Raw genomic sequence first — 14991 nt, forward strand, 5'->3', positions numbered from 1 at the left:
AAACACCCTCCTACTAACCTCCTTCAGATGAACATCCCACGACAGGGTCTGATCCATTAAAATACCCAAGTTTTTAACGTGGGTACTGTAACCGATCTGTATGCCATCCAACAAAACATCCGGAAGAGTTGCCCAATCAATCCTTGACACGTATGATGCACTCCCAATGATAATTGTCTGTGTTTTAGATGGATTAAGTAATAGTCCAAAATTCCTGCTCCAGTTTACAATGGTAGACAAATCATTGTTAACCTTGCTGATTGCATTGGGCAAGTCTTCCAGAGTCGCTTGGGTGTAGATTTGGACATCGTCAGCATACATGTGGTAGAGAGAAGTTAAAGATTGAGTTAAAGTATTAATAAAAATTGCAAAAAGGAGGGGTGACAAGACGCAACCTTGTGGCACGCCGGCATTGATATTGCGCCAAGACGAGAAAATATCATCAAGCAAAATTCGCTGCCGGCGTCCATGTAAATAACTATGAAACCAATCACACGCAGATGGAGATAGGTTAAGCGAGCGTAGCAAACCCAGCAGTAAGTCGAAGTCTACAGAGCTAAAGGCGTTGCTGAAATCAAGTAACGTGAGCACTGTGAGTTGCTTGTTGTCCATGCCGAGTCTAATATCATCAGTGATTTTGGTGAGCGCAGTAGTCGTCCCATGACCAGGACGGAAACCGGATTGGAAAGGATTCAATAAATTATGAACTAGACATACGATAATATCTAATTGATCTAATTTGAACACCAATCTTATCAAAAAACATAGATAGCTACTCAATATAATGTACTTAATAATAATAATTATATTTTATTATGTATATTATTCTCGATTTATATTACAACCTTAAATAATTCGACTTACGACTCTACATTTCAATATTTTGATAATGTAGAGATTGAATAAAATACGGAACATAATATTATGAAACAATACGAAGTCTCTCCGATGCACAGATGCATAGGTATATAAACAACACAGGTTCAAGTTTGAAGCATGATGATAACCGCACCCAAAGGTCCGTAATGCACTTACTGATAACAGAGTGTAACTTGTAATTATTTTTAGTTTAAATGGAGTTCTGTTGCACTTGAATCTTCTCACTGTGCACGCGGAACAAAACCAAAAGTTATCGCATCTTTGAACTTACGGATAGTGTAATCAGTGAGACAACTCAGCATCAATCATTAATTAATTATTCAATAATTTACGTTTGAAATAATACACGATTTATCACATTAGCATCAATGTTTTGTTTATAAACCAACAAAACATATATACCTATATTATATTATTTAACAAAAACTATTTCAGTACCTCTTATTCTAGAGCATATAACGTTATGTTACTTTACTTTATCAGATATCTAAATAGAACAGTGTCTTTTAATAAGTGAACACTCAAAAACATTTTACTAAAATTAAGTGACAGTTAACTGATTTGATTCTGTATATTACCTAGTTTTCATTTATTGAATGTTGCAGATAGGCCAGTTCTGTTATGGGCAAGAACGCGAGAACTGATAAAAGTACCTGGCTGTGAAAAGAGCAGTAAAGTTAATACTCACGCTCCTGAATTTGAAGAAGAGCGACATGAGCGGCAGATGTCGCCGCGCCCGCGTCCACACTGCCGCGCCGCGCCGCCGCCCGCTCGCGCCGCGCCGCCGCCCGCTCGCGCCGCGCAGCCACCCGAGCGCTGCCCTTCCCGTGCGCCGCGAGATCCCTGTAAGGCCCTTCATTATACTGTGACGCTGATGAATTAAGGTGATGCCATTGAACTTTCTCCAGCGCGATGAAACGCACGACGCTTTTGGAAAGATGAAATTTATATTGTTTTAAAGCAAGATGCTTCTGTTATACAAATATTATAAAATAAAATGCTCTACGTATTATTTTGCATTAATTTTATTTCTAGGTAAATTCACCTTTTATATGATCATTCAATAATTTAGAGATTATTAATAAAGAGTTAAACTATTCATCTTTTAGTTCATTCTGTAAAAAATATGTAATATAGTAGAATCTAAGTATAGTAGATATTATTTGATACATATTTTTTACAGAATCAATTAAAGCATGTATTAGGTAGAAAGAAACATCTATAATATTGCCAGACGCATCTATATATTTTTATATTGTTACTAAAAGAGACAACTGTAGACAGTTCATTATTTTATTCATAAAAATAATTTTATTGTCATGAATGATAGAGCGATGGGCGTGCGGCTAGCGTCAGGCGAGCCTCCGCCACACCACGCCGCTCCTCCGCGGCGGTGCGCCTGCGCGGCGCTATCGACCCGCACCGGCCCGATCAGTCGACCTGACACTTTCTAGGAAGTCACTCGAAACGTACCTGAATATCAAATTAGTACAATAGGATTAATCGTGAAAGTTAGTGTCTCAGAAATTAAAACAATCAGGGTGGCCTCGAAGGTCGGACCGCATTGTGATCCCGGCAAGCTCGCGGCGAAATGTTGACGGTGCTGGTGTGGGGCCTGGTGGCGGCGGCGGCGCGCGCCCGCGAGCTGGACCCGGCGGCGTGCGCGGCGCGCTTCGACGTGCAGCGCGACAAGATCATCCGCACGGAGGAGTCGCGCGAGATGGGCGCGCGCTACCTGTCCGAGCTGGACGTGGGCTCGCGCCGCGAGTGCTTGCGCCTCTGCTGCGAGACCGAAGGCTGCGACGTCTTCGTCTTCGAGGAAAAGGTAAACTACGGTCATCGCTGCATTTTACACAATGAATACGGTTAAATCTAACAATACCGACGGGCGACGGAAACCGTGCTGCAGCGAACGATGTGTAAATAAACTGTTTTTTTTTTAATTTAATATGTATAACAATTCGATTGTGAGTGTAGGTACTTTTGTTCCAAGCGGGACAAACCTATTGTTTTTCCTTTTTTCAAGATGCAATTATTGTAGGAAATGTTTTGGTTTAGCGAAGAGATAATAATAGATTTTCTATCGTTTACTCATATTTTAAGTTTATAATGTACTAGCGACCCGCCCCGGCTTCGCACGGGTGCAATGCTGATACTAAATACACTACAGAAAAACTGTGAACTTTGTATATAATGAAGTCGGTTAAAAACATAGAGGCCCGCTCCGGCTTTGCACGGGTATAAAATATATAGCCGGGCGGCCGGCCGGTACCGCCGCAAACGCTACGTCCCGTAATTTTTAAATCTGTAATATCTTCGAAAATATTCACTTAAATCATACGATGTAAAGGGCCATATAGATCTATATTAAATGATCAATGTATTCGAGGTATTTAATTGGTTAAGGATTAATGCTGTATTGGTTAAAATCGCTTCGAAAATTAGGCATTATTTGTCGTAAAAAGTAAATGACAAAAAAAATTTATTGTGGGTTATCCATAAGAGATAGACATATACCATCGCGGACTTTTCTGTAGACCTTTTCAATGTGTATAATACTTAGTACATTATTTTGATAAAACTCGTAGGGTTCAGCCTGCGTTTGCAATGTAAGCGGAAAAAATGTAATTTTTTACGACATCACATTAGAAACCTCAAAAATAACAGTACTTCTCCACTATTTAATGGATGTTATTATACATATAAACCTTCCTCTTGAATCACTCTATCTATTAAAAAAACCGCATCAAAATCCGTTGCGTAGTTTCAAAGATTTAAGCGTACAAAGGGACATAGGGACATAGGGACAGGGAAAGCGACTTTGTTTTATAGGTACTATGTAGTGATGTACAATATTATCATTTGCAAGAATCTGTGTGTATGTTGTAGATTTTGTGTTAATAATCTGAAAAATATACAGACTGGCGACTGCAATAAGATAGACATGACGTTGATGTTCAACATGTGTGTGCTGGTGGTGTGTTGCAGAGCCCGGGCAGCTGCTACCTCTTCAAGTGCGGGCCGCCAGAGGACTTCCGCTGCAAGTTCACGGCGCACGGCAACTTCAGCAGCGGTGTGCTGGCGCTGAGCCGCCGCCTGGCCGAGCTGCAGGACCAGGAGCGCCTCGCACCGCCTGACCCGCCCGACCTGGGGTAACCTACACTCTACATTCTACAGTCTCAATATTATTGTCAAACAGTACGGAAACAAAACGGTTCCCTCACATATACATAAGCGCGTCAACATTAAACGGTCACGTAAATATAAATTTAAAAAAATCCATCATTTTAAAAATGTAACAAGACTATGTTGTCATTTAGGCTGTTTGAATATCGCATTATACCTTAGATATTATTTTTTATTATTTAGGAAATCAATTATTTACGCCATAGACGAGTGTAGAGTTCTCTCTACTTTAGTTATACCCATAGCCATAACACCGTACAATAACCTTACTAGAAGTTGTATACGTAGTATATTATTATTAGTCTGTGCTAGAAGGGTAAAATATATAGAGCATGCGCCCGAATGAGAAAAAATACAGCGAACAAAATACAGAGCATGCGGTCTGCAGACAGACATTTTAATAAGCATTCAGACGGTATTATTTTAATGAATCAAAGCTCGTAGACGAATAGTATGAAGAAGTAAAATATAGAGTTTTAAAAGACAATTGGTTAAATGTAGCAGCTACATTGATAACCACGAGCAATGCAATGGTTGTGTGTGTATGTGCAGGAGGCAGACAACGACGAGCACGGTGCGGCCGAGTGCGCCGGCCCGCCCGCCCGAGCCGCCGCGCCAGCCACCGCGTCAGCCGCCACCGCACCAGTCGCTTCAGACCGCGCCACTGCCAAGTTCGTATTATGATACAAGACTTCTCTAGAAATACTTTTGAATCTACTTATAAATTGAATACGATTCAGAAAAGTTTTTCACAGAGCTACTTCTCTACAAGTCTGTGTATAAAACAAAGTCGCTCTCTATGTCCCTTTGTATGCTTAAATCTTTAAAACTACGCAATTGATTTTGATACGGTTTTTTTATAGATAGAGTAATTCAAGAGGAAGATTTATATGTATAATAACATCCATTAAATAGTGGAGAAATACTGTTATTTTTTAGGTTTCTAATGTACCTACCTAAAGTCTTAACAAGCATTTTTCCGCTTACATTGCAAACGCAGGCTGAATCCTACGAAATTTATCAAAATAATGTACTAATTAAAAGTACATATTTATTTTATGTAATTATTTATTAAACAGTTAGGTCTACAGAAAACTTCGTATTATGTCCAATATCTCTTATGGATATCCCACAATAACATTTTTTTGTCCTTTACTTTTTACGACTAATAATGACTAATTTCCGAAGCAAGCCTTTTCCAATCAAATACCATGCATAAGGCCCTTAACAGCATATGATTTAAGTAAATGCATATTTTGGAAGATATTATGTACCTACAGATTTTAAAATTGCGGGAGGAGTTTGCCGAGATTCTATTATAGGTACAAATGTAAGTTCGGCTCACTAAAATAAATGTGTTGCTCATGCTCTTTCTCAAAAACTTTTAAACTGATTAGATTAAATAATTTGTATAATGCAGATAGCGATCAGTTGTAGACGTCATGCGATCAAGCCGTGGGCTTAGGTTAATTATTGTTAAACGTAATGGATTAAGCAGATTAAGCTTAAAACTGTTTATCATTCACATATATCTCAGAAACAGACAATACACTAATAATTGTGCTTCTCCCACTTCTTTATCAAATATATCTCACATAAACAGCAAACACGCCGCGGCCGTTAGGAACTCGATGGCTACAGAAACAAATTGGTCGATAAAATGATACACATACACTGATATGGGCTTAATATATGAAGAGATAATCATTGATAAGCTGATTAAGCCGTTCACATCATTTGATTCGATTAAGATTTCAAATGGTTACAAATAGATAGTATAAAAAAAGATAATTTGGAAAATCCAAAAGTGCACGCCTCATAATTTTTTTTAATAAATATTTATTAATTATTATTTTTGTTTATTTAATAACAATTAAACCACATCGAATCAGACCCTGAGAAATGAAAGGGTTCTATTCCTGAGCATACTCAAGCGTAAGAGAAAAAAAAAGACTCGATTAGTAAAGTATTTCGGTCGCTATCGTGTTAACAAGAAAAAGGATCCGCACATACAGACACACGGACGTCCAAGACAGAACTTTTTTAAACTGTTTTTTAACTAGTTTAAATAACAAAAATGACATCAAAAATATCATGAACGTTAAAAATAGTGTTTTTTCTTAATATGTGTGTGTATGTATTATCTTACAAGTGCAATGTATGATACATAAAGACATTTTAAGTTTGAAAAATCAGATGTTTTGCGCGAAGTGACAGTAGTACCCACCTCAACGCTTCGCTTATGAGGCGTGCAATACAACAAAAAGGCGAATGCTTATTGATCGATGAAAGATTTGTAATTAGGTATTACGATGCTCTCATATGTGTGTCAAACCTCAGCTCATGTTGGCAATAATGGCATGAGAATCGGGCAACAGAACGGGGTACAATGGCTAATGGCACGTCATCGCGGCCTCATTTCGTCGCGGAGTATACAAACAAAAGGCTCGGCGTTCCCCGCTAATGAGTCAGTTGGCGGCTACTGACCCCGAGGCCCGAGGGCCGTGCGGACCAACCTCTGCTCTGACTCACGGAAAGCACAGCAACGGCAACGCTAAGCTAAGCCTTTTTCTACAGTAACAACTTTTTTCCACCAGGAGACACAGTAACTGTAAAATTCTTTATTTAAACTCCGAAAATTTTAAACAAACTTCGCGAATCGCACATAAAAAGTTCAAATACTTAACTAGTATTTTTTTCGGTTTTTAATTCAAATCTACGCCAACATGTGGCCAATTTCTTATTAAGATCCTACAACCGCACACCAAAATAAATTTGATGAAAGATATAGATAGCATGAACGATTGTTTATTAGTAGATATAATATTTCAATCAATTTTCCACACAAATTAAATAAATATTAAATTCGCTGGAAACTTAAGAACTTTGTTATACAGTATGCGGTAGTAATTGGATAATTTGGATGTAAAAGAAGGCAATATTTTATGAAAAGACATTTATCAAAAATCCCATTGTTTCCGTAATTTGATAAAAAACAAATCGATTTCAACCATCGATTTCAACTCGGTTTTATTTGTATCCAATGATTAAAAATGTTCTAGGCTGATTATATATTCGAGTGTTTTTCTCTGCTGTTGGGAGAGTCCTACGGAGTGCGGACCTGGTGTAGCTATTAGGCAATTACTGTAAACAGTGGCGCAATCGCGTTATCTCTGATTCGATCGACTAAACGTTGCTGTGACAGCCGCACTCGCTGTCCCGGAATATAAACGGCATTGTTGAGCGGTGACGGTGACTGAGACTCGCAGGCTTTTAGCCACATACTTATAGCCTACTTTGGCTCTATAATATCTATTATTATTATTTATTTTCGAGGTAAACTGTTGTTCAGATTGATGATGAAAGGTGGCCGATGATGAAAACGCCGTAGAATAAAATTAGATGAAAAGTTTTAAGTGAAAATCCGTTTTTATGTTGAAAATTTTTAATTTCAAATTTAAACTGATATTCTGAAAGGCCTTGCAACTTGCAACATAATTGCAACATTATATGTATAATGTTTTGTATGAAAATTTTATTCTTTTCTCTTTCTTGGTGCAAGCTTTTATGCATAGTATTGTTTTTAAAGTCAAAGGGATGCGTTAGAACATACATTGATATTGGGTAAGCCGGCTAATTGTTCCTCTATTAACATGTGCAATGATGTTATCCAGCCGGCCGGTGCAGCCGCTACCAGTTCGAGTGCCGCGTGGGTGGCGAGTGCATCGCCGTGTACAACGCGTGCGACGGCATCGCGCAGTGCGCGGACGGCAGCGACGAGGCGCCCGAGCTGGGCTGCCCGCAGGCGCCCGCCGCGCCCTTGCGCCCCGCTGCTCCCGCGCCGCCCGCCCCGCCTGCGCCCTCCGCGCCCCTCGCCCCCGCCCCGCCGCGCCCCACGCTCCCGCCACCGCCGCCCACCACTAGACCGCCGCCTGTTATACCGCAGGTAACTTTTCACTTACTACTGGTTACCATGTAAGCTCATCTTCATAATGTAGATTTAACTTTCATTTCCACCCTACAAAACTGCATAATATCTGAAGAAATGTTTCAGCTGCATGTCGCCTCAGAGATGGAAGAGAGCGGAGGCATGAGCGCGGCCGAGGCGGTGGCGGAGGCGGCGGAACTGTGGCCGCACCGACTGACGCAGGCGCAGCCGCAGCATAGATATAACAGTGGTAAGAATTACTGAGATTGAGAATTACTGACTTTTACCGAGATCAGGTGTCTGAATAAGTCAATAAGATATATTTTCTTAAAAAAAGGTTAGGTAAGTATGTAACTACCACATTTTTGTTTTATGCAATCTATAAAAAATACATCATTTTATACCGAATTTTTACCCACTTAGGGCGCTTGTGCACTACAAGGAATTTTACTGTCCGGCATTCCGATTTTTTACGGTCCGGTGTGGCATGAAAAAACCGATGCATTGCTTGTGCACCTGTCCGTCTTTACTCGGATCAGTGCGGTACAGTTCAAGGAAGTTTGGCGGTATAATGCTATCATAAATGATTGTTTTTGTATTTTACAAGAAACGAGTAAAATATATAGAAGGTGAAATATTATATTACTTCATTATAATAAAAAGTAAAGTTCCGTAAGAGATTTAAAATGCGTGTTTCACTTATTTATTTTAATCGGTGACGAGGAGCTAATTAAGCTATTCCGACTTAAACTTTAACTTACCAACACTTACTTAGATAATAATTATAGGTCAATGCTTGGTCAATGTATATAAAATAACAATACCGACTTCTCAAATCTCATTGCTTGCAACTAAAAGAAAGTAAAACAAGAGCTTGCTTTTAATTGGCATATGCAGTTAAAACAGTAAAATCCAAGCAAGTGGGCATTCGAAAACAATAATTATACCTACAGCAACTCGTAGACACAAAAAACCATCCGGAATAGGGAAAAGTAAAATGTCGGACAGTAAAATTACGTATAGTGCACAAGCTAGTATATAGATTAAAGGCGTGCCATACCGGACCGTAAAAAATCGGAATGCCGGACCGTAAAATTCCTTGTAGTGGACAAACGCCCTTACGGTAGAAGGGGAATTATTATTGTCTGCCCCTAAAGAGTATAATATATAGGTACAGGCAGGCAGATGTGCCTTTTTTCCTGATTCCGGCAAGTGTTAGATGCGTCTGTCTTTCTCACGAGGGCAGAATATAGAATTCATAATATAACTTTATTTTGTTGAACAGCAATGCCGAACGTGGGCATGAGCGGCGCAGGGTCGGCCGGCGCGCCGCACATCTTCAGCCACAAGGGCGGGCTGGTGCAAGAGCTGGCGGACGGCTACGAGCCCGCGCAAGACGGCGGCTGGCCGCACCGCGCCTGGCAGACGCCGCAGCACCACGCCGGTGCGTTAACTCACAACTGACTTCTTATTGGAGCGTTTCATTTTAGAGTTATTTAATTATTTATTGAAACAGAATTATTCTTTGTACTTACAGTAATAATACCAAAGCGTACATAGAATTTAGTAACAATACGTTAACAAAAATAAAATTGAGTTACATATTAGTTATTACGTGCGGCTACATGCATCCAAGTACGTGATACAGAGGTCTTGGACAGTATTTGTACTGCTAGCAAAAATATCAATTGTGGCATCGGAGGCCAGCACACGATTTAACAGATGAAGGGCCGAGTGTGTCGGAGCGGTGAGAGTTTAGGCTTCTTTTGCAACCACATTAAATTTATTATTTTTATACATATTATTATCTACTACTAGCGACCCGCCCCGGCTTCGCACGGGTGCAATGCTGGTACTAAATACACTACAGAAAAACTGTGAACGTTGTATATAAAAACATAGCAGCCCGCTCCGGCTTCGCACGGGTATAAAATAGATAGCCGAGCGGCCGGCCGGTACCGCCGCAAACGCTACGTCCCGCAATTTTTAAATCTGTAATATCTTCGAAAATATTCACTTAAATCATACGGTGTAAAGGGCCATATAGATCTATATGAAATGAACAATGTATTCAAGGTATTTAATTGGTTAAGGATTAATGCTGTATTGGTTAAAATCGCATCGAAAATTAGCCATTATTTGTCGTAAAAAGTAAATGACAAAAAAAAGTTATTGTGGGTTATCCATAAGAGATAGACATATACCATCGCGGACTTTTCTATAGACCTTTTCAATATGTATAATACTTAGTACATTATTTTGATAAAACTCGTAGAGTTCAGCCTGCGTTTGCAATATAAGCGGAAAAAATGTAATTTTTACGACATCACATTAGAAACCTCAAAAATAACAGTACTTCTCCACTATTTAATGGATGTTATTATACATATAAACCTTCCTCTTGAATCACTCTATCTATTAAAAAAAACCGCATCAAAATCCGTTGCGTAGTTTCAAAGATTTAAGCGTACAAAGGGACATAGGGACATAGGGACATAGGGACAGGGAAAGCGACTTTGTTTTATACTATGTAGTGATGTAGTGATAGTGATCTGTGATAGTGAAGCTATACTTAGCATTCTTACCCAATTTTTTGAAAAAAATCGGTTTTTGCAGAAAAAGTTGTAGATAAAACTGAATAACTATATAATATCATGGACGATAATATTCAGAATATAATATAACAAGTAGTTACTTAAGTAGGTATAATTTTCCATGCAGGTTTAAGTATGGGGATGGGTTCCGACAGAGTGAACCTGGGCTCGAACCTGGGCATGGAGGGCGCGGAGGCGGAGTGGGGGGGCGCGGGCTACGGGCGCGCGGACTGGCCCGAGCGCGCCTGGCCGCCGCACCGCCTGCCGCCGCCGCCACCGCCGCAACAGGTACGGGCTACTTTATACTAGATTTCCGCCCGCGGCTTCGCCCGCGTTTTCAAAGGAAAACCCGCATAGTTCCCGTTCCCGTGGGATTTCCGGGATAAAACCTACCCTATGTGTTAATCCAAATTACCTATTTTCCTGGCTTTGCTAGCTTAAAGAAATTTTCCCGACATATAGAAATTTTCCTGACTTATAGAAATTTTTCCTGATTTATCGTAATTTTCCCGACTGATAGAAATTTTCCTGACTTATAAACATTTTCCTGACGTATAGAACTGACGTATAGCAATAGAATATGACGTATAGAAATTTTCCTGGCTTTAATAAACATTTTCCTTGTTTATAGAAATTTTCCTGGTGTATCGAAATTTTTATCGTAATTTTCCCGACTTATGGATTTTTCCTGACTTATAGAAATTTTTGCGGCAAAGAGAAATTTTCCTCATGCATAGAAATTTTCCTGGCTTATAGAAATTTTCCGGACATATAGAAATTTTCCTGGCTTATAGAAATTTTCCGGACTTATAGAAATTTTCCTGACGTATAAAAATTTTCCTGGCTTATAAACATTTTCCTGACTTATACAAATTTTCCTTATCTATATAAATGTTCCTGACGTATAGAAATTTTCCTGACGTATAGAAATTTTCCTGGCGTATCGTAATTTTCCCGACTTATGGATTTTTCCTGACATGGAAATTTTTGCGGCAAAGAGAAATTTTCCTCATGTATAAAAATTTTCCTGGTTTAAGTATAGAATTTTTCCTGACGTATAGAAATTTTCCAGGCTTATAGAAATTTTCCTGACTTATCGAAATTTTCCGGACGTATACAAATTTTCCTGGCTTATAAACATTTTCCTGACAAACAAATTTTCCTGACGTATAGAAATTTTCCTGGCGTATAGAAATTTTCCTTTCTTATGGAAATTTTCCAGCTTATACAAATTTTCCCGACTTATAGAAATTTTCCTGACTTATAGAAATACTTATCGTAATTTTTCTGTCTATCGAAATTTCCCTAACTATTGTTAAAATCATTTTTCTAATCTATAAGCCAGCCAGCCACCTATTCCCACTCACATCCCGTACGCTATGCTCTCAATCCACAGGCCGCGCAGAATGGCTCAGTAGCGCAGAATGGCTCAGTATCTGCATAGCTAGCGAACGTATAAACTCGCCTGATCGTTCAGCGGTCGGCGCTTTCACCAGGGCCCTGGAATTATGGAATTATTATTAATTTCATGAACAATATCATCATCATCGTTTTTATTGAAAACAATATTCATATATTTTTCTTTGCCCGCGGATTCCCCTGATGTTAAATTCGCATTAATACCTATGAGTCGTTTCACCGCTGTCAAAAGTTACCCATGGCCATGTCACATTATAACGAATAAACACACTTTCGCATTTATAATATTACTAGAGGTCCGCCCCGGCTTCGCCCGTGGTACATATTTCGCAATAAAAGGTAGCCTATGTCTTTACTCTTTTCTCGGGTATCAAAATATCTCCATACCAAATTGCATGCAAATTGGTTCAGTAGTTTAGGCGTGATTGAGTAACAGACAGACAGACAGAGTTACTTTCGCATTTATAATATTATAGTATGGATAATAAATAATAAATAATAATAAAATCTTTATTAGCAAGCAGGCCAGGTACATTAAATATTAACAATCCATGTACTTACAAACTAATAATAAAAGCTAAAAGGAATGCCGCTCAGCATTTTACAGTGAAAGCATAGACTTTCACTGCAGAGCTGATTTTCAGCGACATTTAAATAAAATAATAATAATATGTAAACGGTTCATTAACTAATCATTGTAAGTTTTAAACATAAAATTGTACATTTCTTGCCAATCACGCAAATTACTTTCAGGATAGATCAAAGATAATATTATCTATGTATGAATTTGTATCAAATATAAATATGTACTAACATAGGTAAATATAAAAAGATGCTTTATTATTTTTCAGATGCAGGAGCAAGAGATGTATGGGAATACACTAGGAAATGGAAATATGCTATCAGCAGAGAGAGAACCGAACGGTCTATCGGCCGTAGCCGCAGGCAAGACGATGCCCGAGCTTCCGCTGGTGTACTCTGGCCAGCAGCAGGCGCTGCGGGATGCGCCCAAGAAGGGCTTCGAGCTGGCCGAGCGCATGCCGACCCTCCCCCCGCCGCCAAGAGCGCCGCAACTACCCCTGCGGAGCAACGAGATCCCCACCCTGGTAGAGAACGCTACGAAGAAGAAGGTTTTGAAGGAAAACGATATAGTATGTTGAATAACAATTTTTCATATTTATTTTATTCTTAAACATAATATAATGACTTCCCTATCTATTAAACTAATCATTCAATATCTTAAACAGCACGAGCAACAAATCGTAAAGACGTCCCCGGTGGCGAGTGGCGGTGAAACCGCATCAGCGAAGGGCAGCGAGCCGCACGTAGCGGTCGGCCAGGCAGGCGGCACGGTGAGCGGGCCCGGCCCAGTGGGGGTCGCGGGCGGCCCCAACCCGGCCGCGCGCGAGCAGTGGGCCGACGAGCACGACGGCCTGAGCGAGCACCCGCCGGCCGCTCTGTTGTTGCTCATACTCGGTAACATTGGTGGTTATAATAAGCAATCAATTATTTTTAAATGTATACGTGTTCCCTTGTCACATCACGCCTCAATGGCGAGACTTATTTCACTAATTTTTCTTTGCGTTCGCAATTAACAGGAAATGAATCTCATGAAAGAAAACCTTAAGAGTTATTAAAATTAAGAAAACTTAACGTTTGGCAGTTCGCGCAGTTCGTTGACGATCAACGTCTATCGGGTCAGTTAGAATACTATGATATTGCAATTTGCAGGCACGCTGATGACGGCGGCGCTGGGCGCGCTGGCGGGCTGCCGGCTGCGCGCCGCGTCCCGCCGCCGCCGCCACCACCCGCGCTATGCGCTCGACGCCGACTATCTCGTCAACGGCATGTACCTTTAGCCAGCCCCAAGCTGCTAATCTACTCGTGTTTTGTCAAGAGATAATACCAAATCTAAATACATGTTTCATTGTACGAGAAAATCTGGGCTGGAAAGCGTGGGCATGCTTTGAGACGTTAACAAATTATCACATCTCGGTGGCGTTCCCTTATGGGACCTGACTTGACGAGGACTTCACTTTTCAAAAAATTACATAATTAGTATTTCCTATATGTATTTCACATAAGATCCATGTTATCTATCTAAACATACAATATAATTTATTATGAAGCTTGTGTGCTGTGTTAGTAATTATTAGGCCACGTATAATTTGTAACTGACGAATGGAACGGATATTTAAAAAATATCAACCAGAGAGGAGCCAGGGAGAGCAGCTATTTAAATTTTCATATACTTACGTAATTAATTATCCCTGCTAATCTTCAGCTAATTATTCACAATAAAGGTGGCCTAAGCGAATTATTGAACGACCTATAACTGTTGCGGTCGCAATATTTGAAACATCAAATGTCATTTCTATACTTTAAAAAATCCATCAAAATTGGTGAGACTTGCCTTGAAACTTCCTTGAAAGTTGAAACACATTGGTTGTTTTAAGAACTAAAAAAACATAACTTTTAATAATTATGCAGTAATATTTATACAGTTAATTGCCATCTGTGCTATTTTTATAGTATGTAGTAAAAATGCGTATTTTCAAGAACTGTACATATTTAATAATTGTATAATGTAAAATCATGAATGTAATGAATTACCTACAACGGAGACAAGACGACGAGAACCTGTCTTCGTTTAAGGATGTGATCGTTAAAAAGTAAAAAACATAGATTAGGATTATACTAAGTTAACATTAATAAAATTTGTTTGTACATTTATGAATTATTAATAAACAGGATGTTATTTAATTAATCGTGTCATTTTATTTCCTCTTTCAATTACAACACTGCTTTAAATGAATTAAACAAACTCTAATGTTCATTGATCTTACAGAATGGGATATAAAGATCTGTATTATAATATTTTAATGCTAAATTTATAAAAGTTCTACATGTGTTTTATGCACGGCCTAATAAAATTGGATTATCTACACTCTTCAAACAATTATCCGAATTTGTTTCTATATAGGA

The 14991-nt window shown here is 39.3% G+C and overlaps 1 protein-coding gene across 1 annotated transcript; it reads left to right on the forward strand.

The window, feature by feature from the left end:
* Nucleotides 1-1657: 1657 nt before the first annotated feature.
* Nucleotides 1658-14773, forward strand: LOC149908697 (uncharacterized). Its single transcript, XM_090120289.1, has 10 exons — nt 1658-2704; nt 3868-4031; nt 4618-4736; nt 7740-8011; nt 8120-8243; nt 9279-9437; nt 10715-10875; nt 12858-13157; nt 13254-13482; nt 13738-14773. Exons 1-10 carry the CDS (start codon nt 2471-2473, stop codon nt 13863-13865), a joined length of 1890 nt encoding a protein of 629 aa, XP_089976415.1. The 5' UTR covers nt 1658-2470; the 3' UTR covers nt 13866-14773.
* The last annotated feature ends 218 nt before the right edge of the window (nt 14774-14991 follow it).

Source organism: Colias eurytheme, chromosome 4 (assembly GCF_061535395.1).
Source record: "Colias eurytheme isolate Ceu_HAF_F1 chromosome 4, ilColEury1 Martin Lab GWU primary, whole genome shotgun sequence".
NCBI classification, from domain to species: Eukaryota; Metazoa; Arthropoda; class Insecta; order Lepidoptera; family Pieridae; genus Colias; species Colias eurytheme.